At 57.9% G+C, this 21,603-nt stretch overlaps 1 protein-coding gene and 1 long non-coding RNA gene across 7 annotated transcripts in view; one reads left to right on the forward strand and one right to left on the reverse strand.

Annotated features, from left to right (window-relative positions):
• LOC139702744 (uncharacterized) overlaps positions 1 to 20,058 on the reverse strand; it is a 49,445-nt gene extending 29,387 nt beyond the window's left edge. For all 3 annotated transcript variants that reach the window (XR_011705340.1, XR_011705342.1, XR_011705341.1), the window contains exon 1: positions 19,693 to 20,058. This is a non-coding gene — a long non-coding RNA (uncharacterized lncRNA). The remainder of the gene's footprint in view (positions 1 to 19,692) is intronic.
• Slc12a3 (solute carrier family 12 member 3) overlaps positions 1 to 21,603 on the forward strand; it is a 31,884-nt gene that overhangs the window by 6,432 nt on the left and 3,849 nt on the right. For 2 of the 4 annotated variants that reach the window (XM_027939068.2, XM_027939069.2), the window contains exons 9-25: positions 2,667 to 2,751; positions 4,052 to 4,206; positions 4,351 to 4,458; positions 4,802 to 4,925; positions 6,458 to 6,559; positions 7,292 to 7,447; positions 7,965 to 8,064; positions 8,409 to 8,520; positions 9,010 to 9,150; positions 10,390 to 10,496; positions 11,668 to 11,750; positions 12,607 to 12,684; positions 13,349 to 13,450; positions 14,737 to 14,848; positions 17,787 to 17,873; positions 18,524 to 18,659; positions 19,997 to 20,064. In XM_027939068.2, the coding sequence (XP_027794869.1) occupies positions 2,667 to 2,751; positions 4,052 to 4,206; positions 4,351 to 4,458; positions 4,802 to 4,925; positions 6,458 to 6,559; positions 7,292 to 7,447; positions 7,965 to 8,064; positions 8,409 to 8,520; positions 9,010 to 9,150; positions 10,390 to 10,496; positions 11,668 to 11,750; positions 12,607 to 12,684; positions 13,349 to 13,450; positions 14,737 to 14,848; positions 17,787 to 17,873; positions 18,524 to 18,659; positions 19,997 to 20,064 (1,856 nt within the window). Of the gene's footprint in view, positions 1 to 2,666; positions 2,752 to 4,051; positions 4,207 to 4,350; positions 4,459 to 4,801; positions 4,926 to 6,457; positions 6,560 to 7,291; positions 7,448 to 7,964; positions 8,065 to 8,408; positions 8,521 to 9,009; positions 9,151 to 10,389; positions 10,497 to 11,667; positions 11,751 to 12,606; positions 12,685 to 13,346; positions 13,451 to 14,736; positions 14,849 to 17,786; positions 17,874 to 18,523; positions 18,660 to 19,996; positions 20,065 to 21,603 lie in introns of all 4 variants that reach the window. The other 2 variants (XM_027939070.2, XM_071604805.1) reach the window with 1 other exon arrangement.

A 21,603-nucleotide genomic window follows, 5' to 3' on the forward strand; every position in this document is an offset into this window, starting at 1 on the left:
TCTCTGGCCGTTCTCCCAGGGGTCGTGGGTCTCCTAGAGTAACGACGTCCACCCATCCGTGTGTCCCTGTTCCCAGCTTTCAGTCAGTCGCAAGCCTGTTTGTTGATTGAATCGTGGTGAAAGGTGGTGTGGGAGGAGAAGTTCGAAGCCGTACCATGGGGAGGACAGAGGACGTCAGCAGAGACCCCAGGAAACCTTCTGGGTGGAGCAGGGGCTGGGGCTGGGCTTTCAAAGCGGAGAAGCCGGGCGCGGCGGTGGGGCGGGGAGCTTTGCCGGCAGGAAGATCCAAGGAGATGGTGTGCAAGAGCGGGTGACCGGCGCCCTCCCTGCAGTCTCCAGCCCCCAAAGGCGTTCTTGAGTGGATTAAGACACTCCTCAGGTCGGCCAGGCTCTAACTGGCTATGCCCCGGGCGTGTACCCTGGGGCTGGATGTGGGAGCGCTTGTCAGCCCTCTCCTTCCCCTGGACAGCAGCCAGCCCAGGCCTGGTCAGCCTGCCCTGAGCTCCCTGCAGAGGTCCCGCCTGTGCTCAGATAAAGCAGTTCATCTAGCTGCTTTGTCAAGCTTCTCGGTTACTAAGTGGCCCAGCGTGCAGGCATGAGGGCCCGGCCGCTGCCTCTGAGTGGGTAAGGGGTCACCTTTGCGCTGTCCCAAGTGTTGCCAAGCCTTAAAAGGGCCACTGGCTCCTGGTTCTGCTCATTCAGCAGCAGAGGTCCCATTTATGGCCTCGCTGTGGGACTTTGGGCAAGTGTCCCTACATCTCCCAGATGTACAGGGGGCAGGGAAGGGTGACAGCGCCTGGCCCCAGGAGGACGTGCTAAGAGCTAGCTGCAAACATTGTCACTTCCTGATGCCACAGACAAGCAAGCCCCCCTCATGCAGCGGCTGGCCCAGGCCACACTGACCGCATGGACACTGGAGTGCCAGTCTGTAGAGCAGAGCCCACAATTCAATCACAATCATTTTGTCCCTCGACAGACATTTTTTGTGCTGTTCCAAGACCTGTCCATGTGTGGGATGCTGCCTCCGCTTCTAAGAACTCCCATTTAGGGTTCTTGCTGGGGCAGGTGGTTTTTTGTTTCATAGATGGGGAAACTGGGGCTCAGAGACATGAAGGGGCTTCTCCCAGGTCACACAGCTAGGACGGGACGGGCTGGGACGTGGACCCACCTGTGCCTGACTTGTGAGCCACCCCTGAGATCTCAGACCGAGACATGGGGGTGGTGGGGGGTGAGAATACAAAAGTGTCTCCTCTCACAGTTCAGGAGTCTGGAAATTGAAAATCAAGGTCCTGACAGGGCCACGTCTGTGTGAAGGCCCCGGGGAACTTCCTGTCCTCATCCCAGCTCCGGCGGCCCCTGACAGTGGCGTTCCCTGACTTCCTCGCTCTAGGCTCTGCATCGTTTTGATTATGTGACCGTCTCTCCTCTGTGTCTTTTCCTCCTCTTACAATGACTCCGTTACTGCCTCTGAGGCCACTGTAACCCAGCCTGACCTCACCTCAGCTAACCACACCTGCAAGGGGCTTGTTCCCAACAAGGCCATGGTCCGAGGCTCCGGGTGGATGTGAATCTGATGGCGTGGGAGGCTGGCCTGGCCTTGAGGGCCAGGACTCCATGTGCATGACCCAGTCAAGCCATCCAGACATTGGGACGGGCTGCCAGGACCAGGGCTGCAGAGCCCCCAGGTCAGAGACCCCAGCAGTGACCAGACCTGGAGGCCCTGAGACGCCAGCCTCCCTCTGGGCCTCCCTCCCCTTGGCTCCGGCCTGCCACACCCTTCCTCCTCAATTTGACTTATCTCTACTCTCTGTTTCCACCTGTTGACAGGCAAACTGGGGACGTCCCAAGTAGGCAGACCTGACACCCGCCCCGCTCTGTGTCTGGAGCACGGAGCTGGTTTTGAAGTCACTGTAACAGTCATAGCCTCTTGAGCTCTGGATCAGTGGGCAGATCCCAAGGCTGTGGACCCCAGTGTCAGGGTCAGGATGGAGCCACCAGAGGCTCTGTGACTGGGTCCCCTCACAACCCTGCCCTCAGTTCCCCAGGAGCCAGGTGCAGGGGCGCAGGCCACTTCTCAGGAAATTAGGTTTGAGAAAGTGCCTGGGAGGGGGACCGCACAGGGGAATCCGTCCCCACTGTTAGGAAGCGTGAGTCTGGGGCTTGTCCTCACTCCTGTTTACTGTCGTGGAACAGGACAAATCAGTCACACAGGATGTCACATATGGTGGCAGCTGGTGGAGCTGGGCCGGGTCAGGAGCTTGGTGTGGGTCCACTCATTTTCCCATGTGTGGTCGCGCCATTGCCAGGCCACCGACAGACGAGGCCAGGCGTGAAACAGTAGCCACTGCCCAGCTGGTCACCTGGAGTCCACCCCAGGCGGGCTCACCCAGGGCCCTGCCGTCCTGGTCCCTCCTCCTGTATAGCCAGGGTCCTCCAAGCCCAGGTGCGGAGCTGTGGGATCTTTTGTCCAACCCTGGGCTCCCTATACCTTAGATGTGGCCTTGTCCCCTGATCATGGTCACGTCCCTCCTGTGTGAGTCCTCAATCACAGGTGTCTCTCTGTGCTGGCAGGGGGCTCTGAGGGGCCAAGGTCAGGGGTTGACCTTGACAGGATGTAGGGCCTGGAGGAGGCCCCGGGGCTGCCTGACGCACCCTTCCTGCTGCAGGACCCTGCTGTGGCCATCCCCAAGGGCACGCTCATGGCCATTTTCTGGACCACCGTCTCCTACCTGGCCATCTCAGCCACCATCGGTGAGTAGCCGGCTAGCTGCTTGGGGCAGGGAGGACCCTGGTGCCACCCTGCAGAGTTGGTGAAGCCCAGACACTGGAGGGGGCCCCAGGGTGGGGTCTGACCCTAACAGGAAGACATGGCAACCCAAGGAAGTGGGTCCTTGAGTCCTACCTCTCGGGCATCCGTCACCTTGGCAGTGACCAGAGCAACTTCACAGCGACTGGGGCCAGTGACTTCTGGTCCTGTCAACGTTAAGGTTCTGGACTTGCGAGGGTGAAGACCCTGCAGGACCAGTCGTGCTCTGAGCCTTGGGTGGCGCTGGTGGGGATGATGCTAGCAAGTGACTTGCCACTGCCCAGCCCTTTGCTTGGCTCACCACACTTCATCTGGTCCCAAAGGAGAAAATGAGGGGCTCAGAGAGGTGGAGGGACCTGCCCAAGGTCACACAGCCTCTGAGCAGTGGAGCCAAGCTTTGAATCCAGGCCAGGGCAATACCTGACTTGAGCTGAAGCCCTCACAGCTACCCTCATTCCCAGGGACCACCTGTGAGGCAGGTGTCCACAGACGGCCAGGGGATTTGGCCTAGTTTATGACCACCCAGGGCTTGAGATCCAGGTCTGTGCTTTCAAGAGGACGTTGGGCAGAAGCTCTCTGTGCCTCTCAGCACCGCTCTCTCAGGGTGGTTGTGAGGGGCTGAGTGCAGTGTCCGGCATGTGGCGGTTCACCTAGGCCTTGGCTGTTCTGCACGCCCCCTCCTCCCCCTCCCCCCCTCCTGATCCTCCTCTCCCTCTCCCTCCTCCAGCTCCTTCTCCCCCTGCTCCCCTCCCCCTCCCTCATCTCCTTCATCTCCCCCTGCTCCCCCCTCCTCCTCCTCCCCATCTCCCCCTGCTCCCCTCCTCCCCCTCCACCCTCATCTACCCCTGCTCCCCCCTCCTCCCCCTCCCCCTCCCTCATCTCCTCCTGCTCCCCCATCCTCCTCTGTCTCCCCTCCTCCTCCTCTCTCTCCCCCTCCCCTCCCCATCTCCCCCTGCTCCCCCCTCCTCCCCTCCTCCCCCCTCCTCCCCTCCTCCCCCTCCTCCCCCTCCCCCTCCCCCTCCCTCATCTCCTTCTGCTCCCCCCTCCTCCTTCTTCCCTTGCTCCCCTCTTCTCCCCATGCTCCCTCCTCCCCCCTCCCCCTCCCCATCTCCCCCTGCTTCCCCCCTCCTCATGTGATAAAGGGAGAGCTGACACCCACAACTTCACATCCCTGCAGCTGTGGCCAGCATGCTGGGGGCAGGCGAGTTGGGAAGGGAGACTGCCCCACACCCTACCTCCTCTCAGGCTCCTGTGTGGTGCGTGACGCCTCCGGGGACCTGAACGACACGGTGACCCCTGGCTCGGGTGCCTGTGAGGGGCTGGCCTGCGGCTACGGCTGGAACTTCACCCAGTGCGCCCAGCAGCACAGCTGCCACTACGGCCTCATCAACTACTATCAGGTACCCGCTCTGGCTCTGGGGACCCGCTGCTGGGACAGGCCAGGTGGACGGGGGACGAGCGGCCTCCTGCGCTCCCTGAGAGGGCACTGGGAGCCCCAGGTGGGGTGGCAGCCATGGCCCCAGCTCAGGCCCTCATCCCTGCAGACCATGAGCATGGTGTCGGGCTTCGCGCCCCTGATCACCGCCGGCATCTTCGGGGCCACCCTGTCCTCTGCCCTGGCCTGCCTGGTCTCTGCTGCCAAGGTCTTCCAGGTGAGGCTGCAGAAAGGGGCCAAGGTAGGACAGACCGGGCTGGAAGGCCCAGGAGGAAGGGTCCCCAGGTGATTGCTGGGGGGACCCTGAGGCTCCCCTGTGCTTCCCACTGGCCCGCTGCCCGTGGGCCCGCTGTCCGACCCTCTCGGATTGGCCCTGGTCCTATCTCCTTGGTGAGGGGGAGGGCTCGCCCATTTAGCAGAACTAGAAATGGGGACCCAGGTTGAGGAGGTGCCCTCTGATACTACAGAGGGGACCAAGCAGGAGCTAGAGCCCAGAGGGCCCTGGGAGGACAGGGGGCACGTGGCAGCCAGGGAGTGGCCACGGTGTCCGGTGCCCGCAGTGCCTGTGCGAGGATCAGCTCTACCCACTGATCGGCTTCTTTGGCAAAGGCTACGGCAAGAACAAGGAGCCCGTGCGCGGCTACCTGCTGGCCTATGCCATCGCAGTGGCCTTCATCATCATTGGTAAGAGGTTGCGAGCCCGGCCTCCCCTTCCCAGCCCGGCTCCTCTCCCTGCTTCTCCCCCAGCCAGGCCTGGACAGGGAGCACCCAGAGAGGGTCGCTTTCTTTGCTGCTGGGCGTCCAACCTGGGGCACGCCACACCTCTGAGCCGACCTCTGCACCTGGAGAATGGCCCCCGAGTGGGCTAGCCCTTCCTGGAAGGAGCCCCCCTCCTCCAGACAGCGAGATGGCCCTCACTCCTGTGTCCTGGCAGCTGGGATCCCCTCCCCCTGAATTCCCAGGCTTAAATGAACCCCCAGGCTGCCTTTGGAGCCAGGCCACTCTGACGGGTCCCTGACTGAAGCTGATACAAATGGCCTGGTAGTTGTCTTTGTGGGTTACGAGCTAGCAAAGCCACTTTCTTGACCTTTGGGTTTCATGGTGGGAAACACCCTGGTACATGTCAGGTAGATCCACTTTCTGCCCTGGCTTTGCCATATGGCGGCTGTGGGACCTTGGACACATGACTTCACTTCTCTGGGCCTTGATTTCCTCATCTGCAGATTGGGAGCAAGATTGTGTAACAGGTGTGCCACAGGTGGGCAGGAAGAGACCTCGAGTATGCACAGCACACACACACACACTCATATGCACACTCACACACTCACACACACACGTGCACACACCCAGTACTTCCTGATAACTCAGCTAAGGAAGCACCAGGAGAGAAGTGGCCACACCCAGCATGGACAGTGGCCATGCAGGGATGTCCATTGCTCCCTATGTTGCAGCTGTGGCACCTTCCTGCCACAGCCAGACCCCTGCCTCCCAGCCTGGCCTCACCCATTACGAACCAGAGACCTGCCCTGACAGTCTGGTCACTGCTACCAAAGGGAAGCTTTCCAGATGCTCACCCCTGGATCCTGGTGGCAGGTCGCACCCAGGGGGTGGAGGAGGCTAGACAGGGCTGCCAAGGCACGAACCCACCCCTGCTGCCTGCTCACCCCCGCCCCTGGCTCGGAGCCATGCCTCTGCTCTGGGGGTCCTGGCTTGGCTAAACTGTGGACCGTGATCTCAGGTGCTCTGGGGCCGGGGTCTCGCAGGGATTAGATGGGATCTTGGGCAGAAGGACCAACACATAAGAGGTGCTTGCCTTGTTTGGGGGATCCCCAGAGAGGCCCTGAGATAAAGCTTCATGTGCACAGGTTTATCTGGGGACAGTGGGGGCCAGTGACAGGGAAGGGGTGACAGTTCTCAGGGGTCCTGGGTGTATTCCTTACTGTAATTTGTGGTCAAAAATGTCCCAGCCACTGCCCCTGGTCATCCCGTAGCCTGACGGGTGCATTCCCACGCTGCCCTTGTCTGCTTAAAAGTTGACAGCTTTCAGCTTAGAAGACTCCATCCCTTGGAGCTTCACAAGAGGAAGGACCCATTTCACAGCTGAGAAGGTTGAGACTGACTGAGGCTAGCGGCCTGCCTGGGGTCCCATTTCTGAGGGAGGGTGCGGTGGCAGGTGGGTTGCCTGACAGATCTTCCTTTCTCCCCGGTCCCTGAAGCCGAGCTCAACACCATCGCGCCCATCATTTCCAACTTCTTCCTGTGCTCTTACGCCCTCATCAACTTCAGCTGCTTCCACGCCTCCATCACCAACTCACCGGGTGAGCAAACCCTGCGCCCTGCACCCAGAGGCGCCCCAGGGCTGGGGGTGGAGGTGGGCTGGCAGGCGGGCAGCCCCAGGACCCTCTTCAGGTGGAATGGTAGAGAGAGAGCTTCCTCTACCAGCACCAGCAAGGAACCTCATCCCCAGAGAGGGAAGGGAGAACTTCCCGAAGTCAGACAAGGTCGTCACATACAGTGCTGTAGGTTGCGCACTGCACAGCTCTGGTTACACCGCTCATATCCTGGCCATGAGATGTCATGGATTTATTTGTTTTTGATGAAAAACTGCTGGCAGATGGCAGTAAAAAGACTTGAGGAAGCCCACTTAGCCCCAAATTGCCACCTTTTACATCACCCACAAGTGCATGGTGCCCTGGGGCAGCTCTCACTAGCAATGGCTCTGGCCTGGGGGGAGGGGGTGTCAGGCAGAACCATGCCTCCCCCTCCCTCTGGCCTCAGGAGCCTGGGGAGCTGGCACCCTTGCTGATGTCGATGTCCTGTGGCCGGAGTTGGTCAGAGTAGGATGCCTCCTCCCCGGTGGGCAGGCGTGCGGTTCTCCCCAGAGCCTCCAGGCCCAGCCAGGAAGAAAGGCCGGTGGGGCCCCTTGAGTCCCTGGCTAGCAGGCACAGTCTGGGACCCAGGCCTTGGGCACCCGGACGACTGCTGCCCAGTGCTGCCCTGGAGGAGGCTCCTTAGTGCAGGGCAGGCTGCTGACCCCAGCCCCCGCCCAGGGTGGAGACCCTCGTTCCAATACTACAGCAAGTGGACGGCGCTGTTCGGGGCAGTGGTCTCCGTGGTCATCATGTTCCTGCTCACCTGGTGGGCAGCCCTCATCGCCATCGGCGTGGTCCTCTTCCTCCTGCTCTACGTCATCTACAAAAAGCCAGGTGTGTGGGCACAGGCCATCTGCGCTCAACCCTGCCCAGGGCTGGGGCTTCCAGGTCCCCAGCCCTCAGCCTTCCCCGCGTGGCCAGGTGCCCTCTGCCCTCCAGGAGCCCAGATCTCTACATTAGAGACCCAGGACCAGGGATCTCTAGCACAAAGGGCCCTGAGTGGACTTGTAGGGCCTCCCACCTAGGCCTGAGGGGTGGCCAAGGGGTGACTGTTGGAAGGACAGGTGGACCAAGCCTGGACTTGGCAGGTGTGTCCACATGCAAGCAGCGATCTGGGGTGACAGGGATCCAGGAAATACAGCTCCAAGAGAGAAGTCTGCGCTTGCTCCTGGGCTTTCAAAGTCATGAGGTCGCTCAGGGCAGGAGTCCGTCTCCATACCTTGATGCATGGTGGGCCGCCAGCCCTGCACTCATTAGGCACCTAGCAGCCCCGCTGACCTGCCCTCCTGCCACAAATTGGTTTCCCCAGGGATTTTCTAATCTCGTTGTCACCCCACACTCCCTCCCTCAGAGGTCAACTGGGGCTCCTCGGTGCAGGCGGGCTCCTACAACCTGGCCCTCAGCTACTCCGTGGGCCTCAACGAGGTGGAAGACCACATCAAGAACTACCGGTGAGCAGAGGTTCTGGGACCCACGGGGAGCTGGAGCCAGGGTCGCTTTGTTCTGTCCACCTCCAAGGGCAGCTGGTCTGGGCAGGGCAAAGGAAGAGCACTGGGTGGGGTGTTTGGTGACCTGAGCAAAAATGACAACGTCGATGTAGTCCGATGGCCTTCAAAAAATCTGGACGCGACCTTGACCCAGAGTCAAGAAGGAGAGTTGGGAAGTGTGAAGGGTCTTGCCTGAGGCCACACTGGGGTTCAGGGTGACCTAGGAGGTGGCACAGCTCCTGGGGCACCTGCCACCAGCATCCCTGTGCGCGCCCTCCTGAGCTCCTCCCCTTCCTGCTCCTCCTCAGCCCCCAGTGCTTGGTGCTCACCGGTCCCCCCAACTTCCGCCCGGCCCTGGTGGACTTTGTGGGCACCTTTACCCAGAACCTGAGCCTAATGATCTGTGGCCACGTGCTCATCGTGAGTGTCCCCTGTCGTGAGTGCCCTTGCGCTGCTGGGGGAGCCGTCTGGCTGGGGTGTCCATGCAGGGGGCAGGGGCAGAGGGGCGAGGGGCAAGCAGAGCCTGGCTGGGCAGCCCCTCTCTCGGGCTCCTCCCCGCCTGCCTCTCATCTCCTTCTCCCTCTCCCTGCCTGGTTCCTTCCCCCAACTCTGTAAAGGAGAATGGGCCTCCCCAGATGCTCCTGAGGCTGTGGGCCAGAGGGGGACCGTGGGCCAGGAGGGGGACTGGATCCCAGGGCAGAGGGGGACCATGGGCCAGGAGGGGGACCGTGGGCCAGGAGGGGGACTGTGGGCCAGGAGGGGGACTGAATCCCAGGCCAGAGGGGGACTGTGGGCCAGGAGGGGGACTGAATCCCAGGCCAGAGGGGGACTGTGGGCCAGGTGGGGGACTGGATCCCAGGGCAGAGGGGGAAGGCAGCCCCTGACATTACCTGCCGCACCCGCCCACAGGGACCCCGAAAGCAGAGGATGCCCGAGCTGCGGCTCATTGCCCACGGGCACACCAAGTGGCTGAACAAGAGGAAGATCAAGGCCTTCTACTCTGACGTCATCGCCGAGGACCTCCGCAGCGGGGTCCAGATTCTTATGCAGGTGTGGCGGGTCGGGAGCCTCCCTGCGGGGCTTATTACTTCAGGTGCACCCCGAAAGGCAGAGAACCCTGGGGATCTAGTTTGAGACCTGTCTGCTGCAACAAGAAGCCCCCCCCCCACCTTCTTGCACCTCCAGATCTACTCGTGCGGGCGGGCACGTTCTGAGCCTCGGGACTTGGGCAACTGATATGGAAGCCTGTAGGGGTTCTGTGACCTTGGCCAGTTGCTGTTTTTTGTTTTTTACTTTTTTTCCTCAGGTATAAATTACATAAAGTAAAGTGAAAAACAGTTCAGTGAGAGACCAATAGTGTCCGTGGGTCCAGGCACCACCTGGTGCACCTGGCTGCCACTCAGCTCGAGATCTAGAGATCTAGAATGCCTTTGCTCAGGGTGCAGCTCCTGGGCAGAGCACTTGCCCTGCATATGCACGAGGGAGGCCCCGGGTTCAATCCCCCGTACAGAAAAAAAATAAATCAAGAACATTCCACTTGGCCATTCATTTACTGCTCAGTTATCTTATGTAATATGAGACACAAGGATTAAATTATAACAGTTGCTAATTCTAGATCAACATATGAGCATCCTTCTCAATAGTTATAACTATTTTTCAAAACAACAACAACAAAAAAATAAAATGCCTGGGTCTTTTTGTGGGGTTATGAAAATATTCTGGCAGTAGAGGTGATGGTTTTATGAATTTACTAAACATGGTGAATGTGCTAGATCCACTAAACTGTATCTTTTGTATTTTGTTTTGGAGTTTTTTAAATTCTTCAAAATTTATGTTTTTGAGTTGTACGCTTAAAAATGCTTTTATTATGTGAATTTAACCTCAAGATTTTCTAAATTTTAAAATATTTAAAAAAAAAAGGAGAGAAGTATAAAAGATGTGTGGATGAGATGACCCAGGAATACTCAAACTTGACAGGCAAACTCAAGTCCTGCACTAAGAGAAATAATCTTCTAGAGAAGCAGGACCCGGCGCATTCCCAGGGCTTGGGACAGTGCAGCCGGCTTGGCTCGGAGAAGGCCCTGGGGCCGCCCTGGCTGTAGCTCCACCTTCTGGGGCTGAGTCCAGGTGGACAGACCCCTGACAGGGGGGATTCCTTTCCTAAGCCCCCACAGCATGGACAGAGGGCAGCTGGACTGAGAAAGCCTACCCTAGTCGCAGGACAGAGCCCCACTAGCTGGGAGGCCTGCCCTCTAGCCCTGCCCATTTGACCAACACTCCCTCACATAGGCCGCAGGTCTGGGGAGAATGAAGCCCAACATCCTGGTGGTCGGATACAAGAAGAACTGGCAGTCTGCTCACCCAGCCACAGTGGAAGACTACATTGACATCCTACAGTGAGCCAGGGCACGGGCAGTGGGGCCTGGGGTCTGCTGATTTGTGCCACTGGGGGTTCCTGGACCTGGGGAGTGAACTGGAACCAGTGGGGACTTAAGAAGTTGAATCCACTGTGATCAAGGCTTAGGGAAGGTGAAGTTTGGCAGGGACCAAGCAGGTGTAGGACAATAGGGAGCAGTGGGGACTGTGGTGAGCTGCTCTAGCCGATTGTACCCACACAGAAACGTGGGCCACACCGTTGCCAGATCTTTAATATTTCAGAGTAGCTGGAAGTGTAGGTCTGAGCTCGACATCCTCCGTGTGGGCTTCAGAAGGCCCAGAGGTCTGTTAAAGAGATGGTGTCGCTGAGAAGGGAAGGGAAACCAGACCAGGACTGAACTCCCTGAGTGGACTCCGCCCCCTGATTCCTGCAGCCTGAGGTCTTTGCTGCACAGAGGCCCGAGGCCTTGCGTTCCTTCAAGAGCCAAGGCTGAGAGCTGACGCCCTGGGACCCGCTCCCTGCTTCCCGGTCAACTGTTGACTGGCTGCGCAGCTCAGGGGACCCTCCCACTGCCTCTAATGAAATTGCAAGAGAAGGTGGTGGAGAAACTGTGTCTAGGCTCCCCCGGCTCCAGTGTCCTAAGACAATCCCGAGGGTGTGAGTGAGACAGCCAAGGAAGCAGTGCTCAGCCCACTGCCTCACACTGAAGTGGTGGCTTTTGCACACTGTGTCAATAGAGCAATCAATCAATCGGGCATGCGCAGGAGTCTTCTAGACACTCGTTATAAGAGCCCACGGCTTGAGTGAGGCCTGTCCTGGGGTCACGCCTGCCCTTCAGTTCACAGTGACCAGCTGGTCCCTTCCTTGGTTGCGTGCTTGTGGACAAACCGTTCCATTTGTGTACCTGTAAGGTGGAGACGATATCGACCATCCCACCCTGTGGCAGAGCTGTGAGGGTTCACCCAGCTCTCCAGGGGGAAGCCAGGCCTGACTGAGTGTCCCTCGAGGGGTCCCGGGCGACTCTCCGGTTCTGTCTGCATACTTTACAGACAGGGAAACTGAGGCCCGGGGGGAGAAGGAGAACGGTGGGAAGCAGGGCCATCTTGGACACCTGGTCTCCCGGGAGCCAGGTCACCTCCTGGGTGGGAGCTGGGGCTGAGCCGGGCCTGACCCCCTGCTCCTCTTTCCAGCGATGCCTTTGATTTCAACTACGGCGTGTGTGTCTTGAGGATGCGCGAGGGGCTGAACATCTCCGAGACCCTGCAGGCTCACGGTGAGCACCCGCAGCGCCGGCTCAGCACGCTGTCCCAGACCAGAAGGGGACCCCAGAAACTTCTGGAACCCAAGTTCTTTAAGCAGTGCAAGGAAGAGAGGGAAAATTCATAAGGAACTAAAGGTCACAGGCTCATAGAACGTCGGCCCTGGATGGTCACTTGGAGACCATCAGGTTTCCAGGTGGGAAAACTAAGGCCCAGAAGGGGACGTGACAGTCCAAGAGGATGCTTCTAGCTGGGCAGCGTGGAGCTGCTGTGTTTTCCATTTAAAAGTCCAACTCTGCAGACTCTGAATTACTAGTATTTAGAAATGTAAAAGACATAAAATTCTTGGAGCCAGATGGAGGGCAGAGCTGGGAGCCTGGTGGGTGGGACTCTGCCTGTCACGGAGGGCTGAGGGTGTACCTGGCCCAGGGAGCTGGTCAGTAAATACTTATGCAACCAACAGTGACCAAGTCGGTAGCCATGCTCCTGTGCTGCTCTAGGCACAGTGGGTACAGCAAGGGCCAAACAAAGCCCCTGTCCCCGGGGCAAAGCAGATCTGTACAAGCGGACACTCGGTCATCTAGTGTCTGGCAGACAGCACAGGTGTCCAGGGGAGGCCTTTGGCCGTGAGGGGCAGGGCTGGGGAAAGCTGCCCCCAGCTCAGGGGCATCCTCACCACCAGGTGGGCATGAGCTTAGCCTGTTGGAGGAGCAAGAGGGGCCAGGGCAGGGCCAGGGCAGAGGGAGGCGGGTCTGGGTGTGGTGGGGCCGTGGGACTCTCCTCCCAGTGTTCAGGGTGCCCTGCTAGATGGAGAACCCAGGGGGCCCCAGGTGAGGGCACCCTGCAACCCCAGATGCCCCTCTTTTACAGTTAATCCTGTGTTTGACCCGGCGGAGGACAGCAAGGGCACCAGCACCCACGGGGCCAGGCCATCTGTGTCGGGCACACGTCAGTCCCCACCCACTCGGAGGCTCAGGGTGTTCTGGCCCAGCAGGGGCTAGTGGTGGCCACCTAGGGACTCGGTCAAAGGCGATGGTTGTTCCTAGTGATAGCAGCGGCTGACTAACTGGGCTGAGTAACCCGATGGGCGTGGCCCCTGTTCAAGAGCGCAGGTCCTGGTGGAGACGCTGGGCCTCCAGGACCCAAGTCCCTGCAAGGCCCCTGCGGGACCTGTCTGATGTAGGCTCAGGGAGGGGTAGAGTGGCAGTCTTCCGCTGATGCCCTGGGAGGCAGGGGAAGCTGCCACAGGCACAGGGGACTCCTGTGGCATTCCTGAGGGGCCCAGGAGAGTGTGCAAGGGTTGGAAGAGCATGCTTCCTCCCGGAGGGCCGCCCCGGAGGGCATGGGGTCCCCCTGGCTGGAGCCTGGGGAGGGAGAAGCTGAGAAGCAGGGGGGGCATGCGGCAGCCTGTGATCCCAGGGTCCCCGCTCCTGGTCCACCTGCCTGAGAATCCGAGTCCTGGCACCAGGAGGGAAGTGCACGGCCCCGGCCAGGCCTGCTCAGCTGCGTCTGCTGCTGCGGGCACAGTCTGGGCCTGAACAGCAAGCCCACCTCTCAGGGCGGTGAGCCGTTTCCAGGAGGCTGGCTGCTCTGACCCCCTCCCCTCCTGCAGTGGACCCTGAGGCCCTGGTGCGGGAGGAGCAGGCCAGCACCCTCTTCCAGGCCGAGCAGGGCAAGAAGACTGTGGACATCTACTGGCTCTTTGATGATGGAGGTCAGGACTCCTCAGATGTGGCTCCCTCGTGCCCTGGGACGTCTTCCCTGCCCGTCCCTGCATCTCTTGCCCTGTCCTTCCTGGCTGGCTCTTGTCAAGGCCTCTGCTTGGACCTAGAGTCCAGCAAAGTGGGCAGGGCCCCAGACCCCTGGATAACTGGGTTGAGTAATTGGATGGGCTTGGCCAGGGCGTCCGGCGGGGCCCCTGTCCCTGGCCTCTAACTTTTTCAGCCGTGAAGTGGAGCGAGATGGGGGCAGGGCTGAGGCCAACCTCAGAAGAACGTCCTCACTGGATAGTCCTGGGGGTCCCAGCCACCGGCAGAGTTGGGGACAGGGGCCAGTGCACAGGACAGCTATTGGAGTACTCTCTACAGAGACACACCTGCCCTGTTTTTCCCTAAAACACGACTCTTGTCTTTATAGTTCCCACCTTTGACAGAGTCATAGAAAATACCCCTCCTTCAAAAGAGGACAACCAAGCCTCCGGGTCCCCAGGTGCTACCTCCACACTTCTGACCAAGCACAGGTCGAAAATGTTCAGGAAAAACATTGTGTCTGTATGGACCCTGTACAGACTTTGTCCTTGTCATTATTTCCCAACAATAAAGTACAACAACTATTTGCACAGATTCACATTGTAGCTGGCATTCTAGGAGATGGTGTAAAGTACACAGGAGGATGTGGGTAGGTGACATGCAAATTCTATGTCCTTTTATACAGAGGACTTGGGCACAGGTGGATTCAGCACAAAGGGGGCCCTGGATGCAATCCCCTGCAGACACAGAGGAGGACTGTATACTCTATCAATGACAGATAACTCAGGCTGAGCGCTGACTACCTACCTCTGGCCAGTGCTCTAATCTAATGTCATCTCTTTTACAAATAAAGAGACCGGGACACACAGGACTAGGCCTTGAACACAGTGGCTGGTCCTTGGTCTCACATGGCATGACAGAGAGGGATGCAGGCTCCCACCCATTGGCCAAATGTTCAATTTTCCAGAAAGGCCCTCTCTCTAGATGTCCATGTGCAACCCCCCCCCCCCCCCCGTTCACTACCAGCTTGTGGTGAATATTAAAAATATTTAAAAACACCACTGCTAAATAGACCCTAGACACCAGGCACCACGGCCACCGGGGTTTAGCCAGGTGAGTTCTGATGCAGGCAGGTAAACCAGGGTCCAGAGAGGGGAAGGGGTCTGCCTATGGTGGCAGTAAGGGACAGGAACCCATCAGGGGCTATCCCCTGAGAATTTTCCCCTTGGTTTCTGGGGACCCTCCTTGCCAGGCCTCACCCTCCTCATCCCCTATCTCCTTCGACGCAAGAAGAGGTGGAGCAAATGCAAGATCCGGGTGTTCGTTGGGGGCCAGGTCAGCAGGATGGACCAGGAGAGGAAGGCGTAAGTGGGGGCCCCTCCCCGTCCCCTGCCCTCCACCGCCACCCTCAGGTGGGCCTTGGAATTGCCCAGAGCTTGGGCAGGCTGTCTCCAGCCACAGTGATGGCAAAGGGGGTTCTGGCCAGGAGCGAAGTTCAGAAGTGACTTCTTGACCCCCTTTAATCAGATACCCACACCCTGGGCTTTGCTCTGATAGGGAGGGGTGATAAGATTCAAAATCCCAAACTCCTCAAGGAGAAACCCTTGTGAAACGAAGGAGGGAGGGCCCCTTCCTCCTGAGAAAGGAGACAGGAGATAGAATCTTTGAGGATAATGTCCCCAAAGTGTGGAACACGGGAGGTGAGAGATGACTTGAGTGGCCAGGAGATGAGGCCACACCATACCACTGATTCTTTACGTGAGAAGTGATTTTTTAAAAAAATATTTATTTTTCAATTGTAGTTGGACACAATACCTTTATTTTACTTATTTTTATGTGGTGCTGAGGATGGAACCCAGGGCCTTGCACGTGCTAGGCAAGCGCTCTACTGCTGAGCCGCAACCCCAGCCCGAGAAGTGATTTTTTAATCCCCCTTCAACTCTGTGGCTGATTTGGTGGGAGAAGATCTTGGTTTAGTGTTGGTTTGTCCTTCCCCTCAGTAGCCATGCTGAGCTCCCTGTCTAAGCAAGAGGAGCAGGTCTGGGCTCACAGGCTTGGCCAGAATTTAGTGACACTGGTTTATTTACTTGGATTTTAAGTATCAGTTCTTTCTGCCAAGACATGTTTATTTTCTGTTTCAAATCGTAATATAAAAATTCCTTTTGAAATGTATCTAAGTGTATTAGTTGGTTTTCATTACTATGTTGACATACCTGAGGAAGTCTACTTTATAGAAAAAAGAGGTTTGTTTTGGCTCATGCTTCTGGAGATGCAAGGTCTAGGGGTTCTATCTGGTGATAGTCTTCTTGCTGAAAGAGTCCCCAAGTGGCTCAGGGTTTCACATGGCAAGAGACAGGGAGGGAAGGCAAAAGTGGCTGTGTGTATCTGGTCTCTCTCCCTCTCTCCTTTTTCACATAAAGCCACCAGGATTCAATCTTGGGGTACCTTATCCAGCCCTAATCACTTCCCAGAGTTCACCTCCTCCCTGCAAACGCCACAGTCAGATTAGGTTTCCACCCTCCTTTCGCTGGGGATTGGACTTCACCGTGAGTTCAGGGGACAAACCAGATTCAAATCACAGCCCTCATTTGGAACACGTGTGGGTTTGTAAACAGACGAGGAGGAGGACAGTGAGGCAGGTGGCCGGAGGTGTGGACTTGGCAGGAGTCAGGCAGGTAGAGTTGGGCAACTGCTGCTTCACAGTAAGGTCACGGGAGGTCAGAGGTCGTGGGGTGAGGGTCTGCGGTTTAATAGGCAGAGGGAAGAACCCTTGCACTAGGGTCTCCAGTGCCCTCTGCAGCAGCCCTGGCTGTGACACGGTGGTCAGGACAAGAGGGGAGTCCTGGCCGCTGCCCTTGTCCATGCCTGGGCCATGCCCATGAGCTCCCCCTCTGCTCACCCCAGAAGCCCCATTTCTTTGTTGTCATCCCACTGAGGACTTTGCCACTCAAAGGTCCCTTCTGTGCAAGGCCGGGGAGGCGCTGCTTGGGAACAGTAGCTCCTGGCCCCTGGGGTGTCTGAAAAGCACCTACGCCGTCAGGGCCTCGGCTTCCGGTCCAGGCCTAGGCAGGGGGTGGTCAGTACAGCTGGCTGAGCCCAAGGCCTGGCACTGCACGCCCTTCACACAGAGGTTGTGAACACTCACTCCTCTGCCACCCAACCGTGACCTTCTTGGGCCATGTGACCTGCTCTCTCAGTGACCCCAGGGCAGGCCTACGCTGCCACCTGCCCAGGTGCTGCCCAGGCCTGCTGGCCCCAGCCACTGCCGCACACCAAGATGGATCTGCCCATATCTCTGCTTTCCAAATCCTGCTCCCCCAAGTTCAAGAACCAGCCATTGCTTGACTGCTGGGCCCAGCTGGTCATTCAGGCTGGTCTTCCAGAGGCTCCAAGCTATCCCAGCTGGCTCTTTGCCATCGCTGCCCTGTCCATTCCTCCCCACCAGTGAGTCCAGCGGGCCCTAACCAAGGGGGCACACTGGGACCATGTGTGACTTTACCAAGACCTGCCCTGCCCGGGGAGTGTGACTCAGCAGGTGCTAGCACCAGGCAGCGCACTGTTCTGAAGGCCCCGTGGCAGGTTCCAGTGTGGACTCTGGCCTGGGGATGCGTCTCGGTGGTAGAGCTCTCGTCCAGTAAATGCAAGGCTCTGGGTTCAATTCCCAGGACTGAAAAAAAAATGTCAATATGGACATCCCCCTGCCTGAACCCCTTTGGCCTTCAACAATCTCCACCACGCACCGTCCAGCCAGATCGCTACCCGCTCTGTGTCATCCTCCTGACCACTCCCACCACAGTGGCTTCTCCTCTCCTGTTAAATCCAAAGTGGTGCCCGAAGCTGCCCTCCTGCTTCTCTGCCTGGTTCTCACATTTCTTTGGTTCCCTCAGGAATTTTAATTTCCTCTTTTCCAACTGTCCTGTCCCCGGGGCCTGGCAGCGTTGGATCCCCGGGAGTTGGTTAGAGATGCAGAATCCCCGGCCCCAGCCAGACCAGTGAATCAGAATGGACATTGTCACAAAGTCTCGGCAGAGGTGTAGACACGGGCGTTAATGATTGCCAGGCACTAAGACAGAGGTGGCCACCAGACGCTTGGGAAATCCTGGTCATGCTTTTCTGCGTCACTTGTCATGAGCTGACCTGCTTCATTGGTGACCCTGATTGTCTGTCCCTCCTCCTCTGTTAGAATGGCAGTGCCAAGGGGCAGGATGGGGTCTGTTTGACTCACTGCTGTCAACAGCAGAAACTTAATAAAATGTCATCGAATGAATGAATACACTTAAAAAGTCTCCCTCTGCCCTCCAGGATCATTTCTCTGTTGAGCAAGTTCCGACTGGGATTTCATGAAGTTCATGTCCTTCCTGACATCAATCAGAAGCCACGGGCGGAGCAGTGAGTTCTCTGTGTCAGGGGATCTAAGCAGAAAGGCCAGCGGTGTGCCCTGCAGACCTGCTGCTGGCTGGGACCTTGTTCCAGCCCCTTGGGCTCTTTGGCTGCACTTCATGCAGGCCGCCTACCACACCTCAGGGCCTTTGCACATTCAGTTCGGTTTGCTCTAGCCACTACCCCCCACCTCCACCTGTGCATAGCTGGCTTCAGGACAGACTCCTCAGCCCTCGCAAGGCCTCTCCTGACCCTGATTTTCTCTATACCAGGATTCGGTTTATACATTTATAAATCCCCCACTTTGTATTTATTTGCCTCTTTACTTACTGCATCAGAGCACGGGATCCAGGAGGGTGCCCAGTCTGACCTGGAGTCTGTTGTGTGGCTCAGAACCTGACACAGACCTGGCCAGTGACCGCCTGCTGAGTTAGGGGCGGGTAGAGTCCAGGCCCACCACTGAGGATGGCTTGGAGAAGTCTGGTGGAACTCCAGGTCTAAGTGGCAGAGCCTAAATCACACTGGGGCCATTCCCACGTAGATGGCAGCATTGTTGGGCCCCGCTCTGTGTCCCCGTGGCCTCCCCTCTAGCTCCCTCCAGGGTCCTGGCTTCTCTGGAGATGGGCCATCTCACGGCCTCTCCTGCGTTCTCTCTCCAGCACCAAGCGCTTTGAGGACATGATCGCGCCCTTCCGCCTGAACGACGGCTTCAAGGACGAGGCCACCGTGGCCGAGATGAGGCGGGACTGCCCGTGGAAGATCTCAGATGAGGAGGTCAACAAGAACAGGGTCAAGGTGCCAGAGAGGGCAGGGCCTTGCTGGGTGGGGACGAGCTTCCTGAGCCCAGCTGCCCTTGACTCCCAGCCTCTGCGGTATCCTCAGGCCACAAATGCTTGGGCTGACAGGTGACCGGCTGTGAACCCAGTGCTGTCCTTGGCACGAGAGCCTGATCCTTCTGCCCATTAATGTCCCCGGCAGTGGGCAGGAACTGGCGGGAGTCCTCCCTCTCCTCCCCCATTTCTCCACACCTGGTGGAAGGATTTGTGACTCAGGTTTGGGGGCTGAAGTATCACTTGTCCCGTGATGGACAGAAGTGCCCCATCTCCCTCAGCCTGTGCCCGTGGCCTAGATGCAGGCAATGCCGCAGCCACCCCTTCCCAGACAGGACAGTCAGGACTCTGGTAGGGCTGAGAGAGGGCGTGTGCACGGTGGGGGCTCTTCTTCAAGGTGGGATGAGCCACTGGAGGCCCAGGGCCCTGGGGACAGACTGCAGTGGCCCAGGCTCGTCAATCCTTGAGCTCTACTGCTCTCCACTGGGGGTGATGTTGTCCCCTTGGGACATTTTGAAACATTCTTGGATGTCACACCTGGGGAATGAGGGTTGCTCTCAACACCCTACAATGCACAGTCCGGGTCCCATAACAACAACAAAAAATGTCACCGGAAATGCGCATAGCGAGAGGTTGAGAATCCCTGATGTGGGCTAAGTCACCGCCCCTCAGTTTTCCATTCTCTAAAATGGGGTGTCCACCTGCTCTCAGATCTTGAGCGTCAATCACTTCTGAACAATATAAAGACAGCCCCCCCCACACACTCTGGAGAAGCCCCTGAGCCCAGAACTTATACAGCCAGCTGACGCTTTGGAAAATTCTGGATAAAGTGCACAGGAAGTGCCCCCATGGTCTGTGGCAGGCAGTGGACCCTCCCTGCTCTGCGTTTCCTAGTCTTTCATTCAGGGTCTCTTTGTGACCAGACCCTCTGCCTGGTGCTCTGCACAGTTATCTCACAGGACCCTCCCCGCGTCCCCCACCCCCAGGACATTTCATACCTCGTGAGGCTCAGGAAGCCCACGGTGCTCTCTGCTGTGAAGTGCCAGGGCTGAGTTTTGTACCCAGTCAAGCTCCCTCTTCCCACTCTCCTGCTGGACATGGCCAGAAAGTCAGGCAAGGAAAAGTCCCGGTGGCTTCTGGGAGCAGGCGAACTTGGTGCTTGATTGTGACGAGGGTCCCCTTCCTTCCTGGGGCAGAGAGTCTAGTCATTTAGGAGAGTCAGTCACGGTCCGGTGGCCTTGGCAGGGGTGCCGCTGCTCCCAAGGACGTGGGAGGTGACCGCCCGGCTTCCCCTTGCCCCAGTCCCTTCGGCAGGTGAGACTGAATGAGATCCTGCTGGACTACTCCCGGGAGGCGGCCCTGGTGGTCATGTAAGTGCAGCCCACTGGCGGGAGGAGCGGGAGGCGTGGCAGGAGAGAGGCTCAGGAGGCGGGTGCCACAGGGTGGCGGGGCCCCAACTCCTGTGAACGCGGCCCGGCCTCGCCTGAGTGCCAACTGGCCGAGGTCTAGGAGCTCCCGGGTCCCAGGCCCTGCTGACCGCTCTCCCTGTTGCCTTTTCCTGCCAAGCCCGGCTTGCCCCCGAGGGGCCCAGCTAATCCTCTTTGGCCATCGGTCAATCCCTCCTGGTGTTGGTGCCCAGTCTGGGCAGCAGAAACAGAGCCTGCCCCAACCCCCACTGTCCCTATTGGACCTACATCCAATTCCAAGCTGTCCCTGCTGGGTGTCAGCCCGGGCTAAGCAAGTGGAAGGTGACAAAGGCTCAGTGTGGCTCTACCTGATCTGAGACTAGTAGGGAAAACGCAGTCCACCAAGCTGGGGGGTGGGGGGGGGAGCCTGCAGCCCAGAGCAGGGGCGGGGAGTGGGGGGGGCGGCAGCTGGACAACCACCTGGGAATTCTGCAGGATGGACAGGAAGCCTGCAGAACCTGTTTGTTCACACCTGGGAGCTGGGCTCAACTGCATAATTTGCAGGCCTTCTGATAAAATGAAAATGTATGGCCCCTGGTCAGCGTGCTGGGCTGCGGGCCTCCTTTCCAAAGAAAACTCTTACATTCCCACACAGGATACTTGGACTTTCTTTCTTTTTTTTTTCCCCCCCCTCTAGTATTGGAAATTGAACCCTGGAACATTCTCTCACTGAGATACATTCTTTTTGTTTTTTATTTATACATATATATTTAAAGCTAAATATTTTTGACACAGTATACTTACTTGTTTATTTATTTTTATGTGGTTGCTGAGGTTCAAACCCAGTGCCTCACACATGCTAGACAAGTGCTCTACCACCGAGCTACAACCCCAGCCCTTTTTTATTTTGAGACAGGGTCTCACTAAGTGGCCCAGGCTAGCCTTAAACTTGCAATCCTCCTGCCTCAGCCTCCTGAGTTGCTGGGATTATAGGTGTGCATCACCACACCTGGCTAATATGCTTTTTTTTTTTTCCCCTAAAAAAGTCTCATGGTGCTGGGAAGGAAGGGACAGAGGTGGAACATAAATGATCATAGGAGGAATGTCGTTGTAGATGGAGGGTGTGGGCATACAAATGCACAGCAGGTATTTCAACACTCACGTGTTTGAACATTCCCATAAATCTGCAAAGTAATTTATGGATCCTGCCTTGGAGAGCAGCCACGATATCGTGAGTAGTGAATGTCCATGAAGATTGCTTTTCTCTGGAGAGAAGGCCACCACACACTGTGCTTGGAGTGTGTGCTCATGTAGAGGGGGTCCAAGACTCTGGGCGACGGCCCCGCCTACCTGTGATATGCCAGCTGCAGTGGTGCGCACCTGCAGTCCTGCTACTCAGAGGCTGAGGCAGGATGGTGGAAGGATCCAGGGAGCCTCACAGTGCCTCCCAGAGCACAGATTCCCCTCATGAGGCCTCCGCTCTCAGGACCTATTCACCTAAAA

Source organism: Marmota flaviventris, chromosome 18 (assembly GCF_047511675.1).
Source record: "Marmota flaviventris isolate mMarFla1 chromosome 18, mMarFla1.hap1, whole genome shotgun sequence".
NCBI lineage: Eukaryota > Metazoa > Chordata > Mammalia > Rodentia > Sciuridae > Marmota > Marmota flaviventris.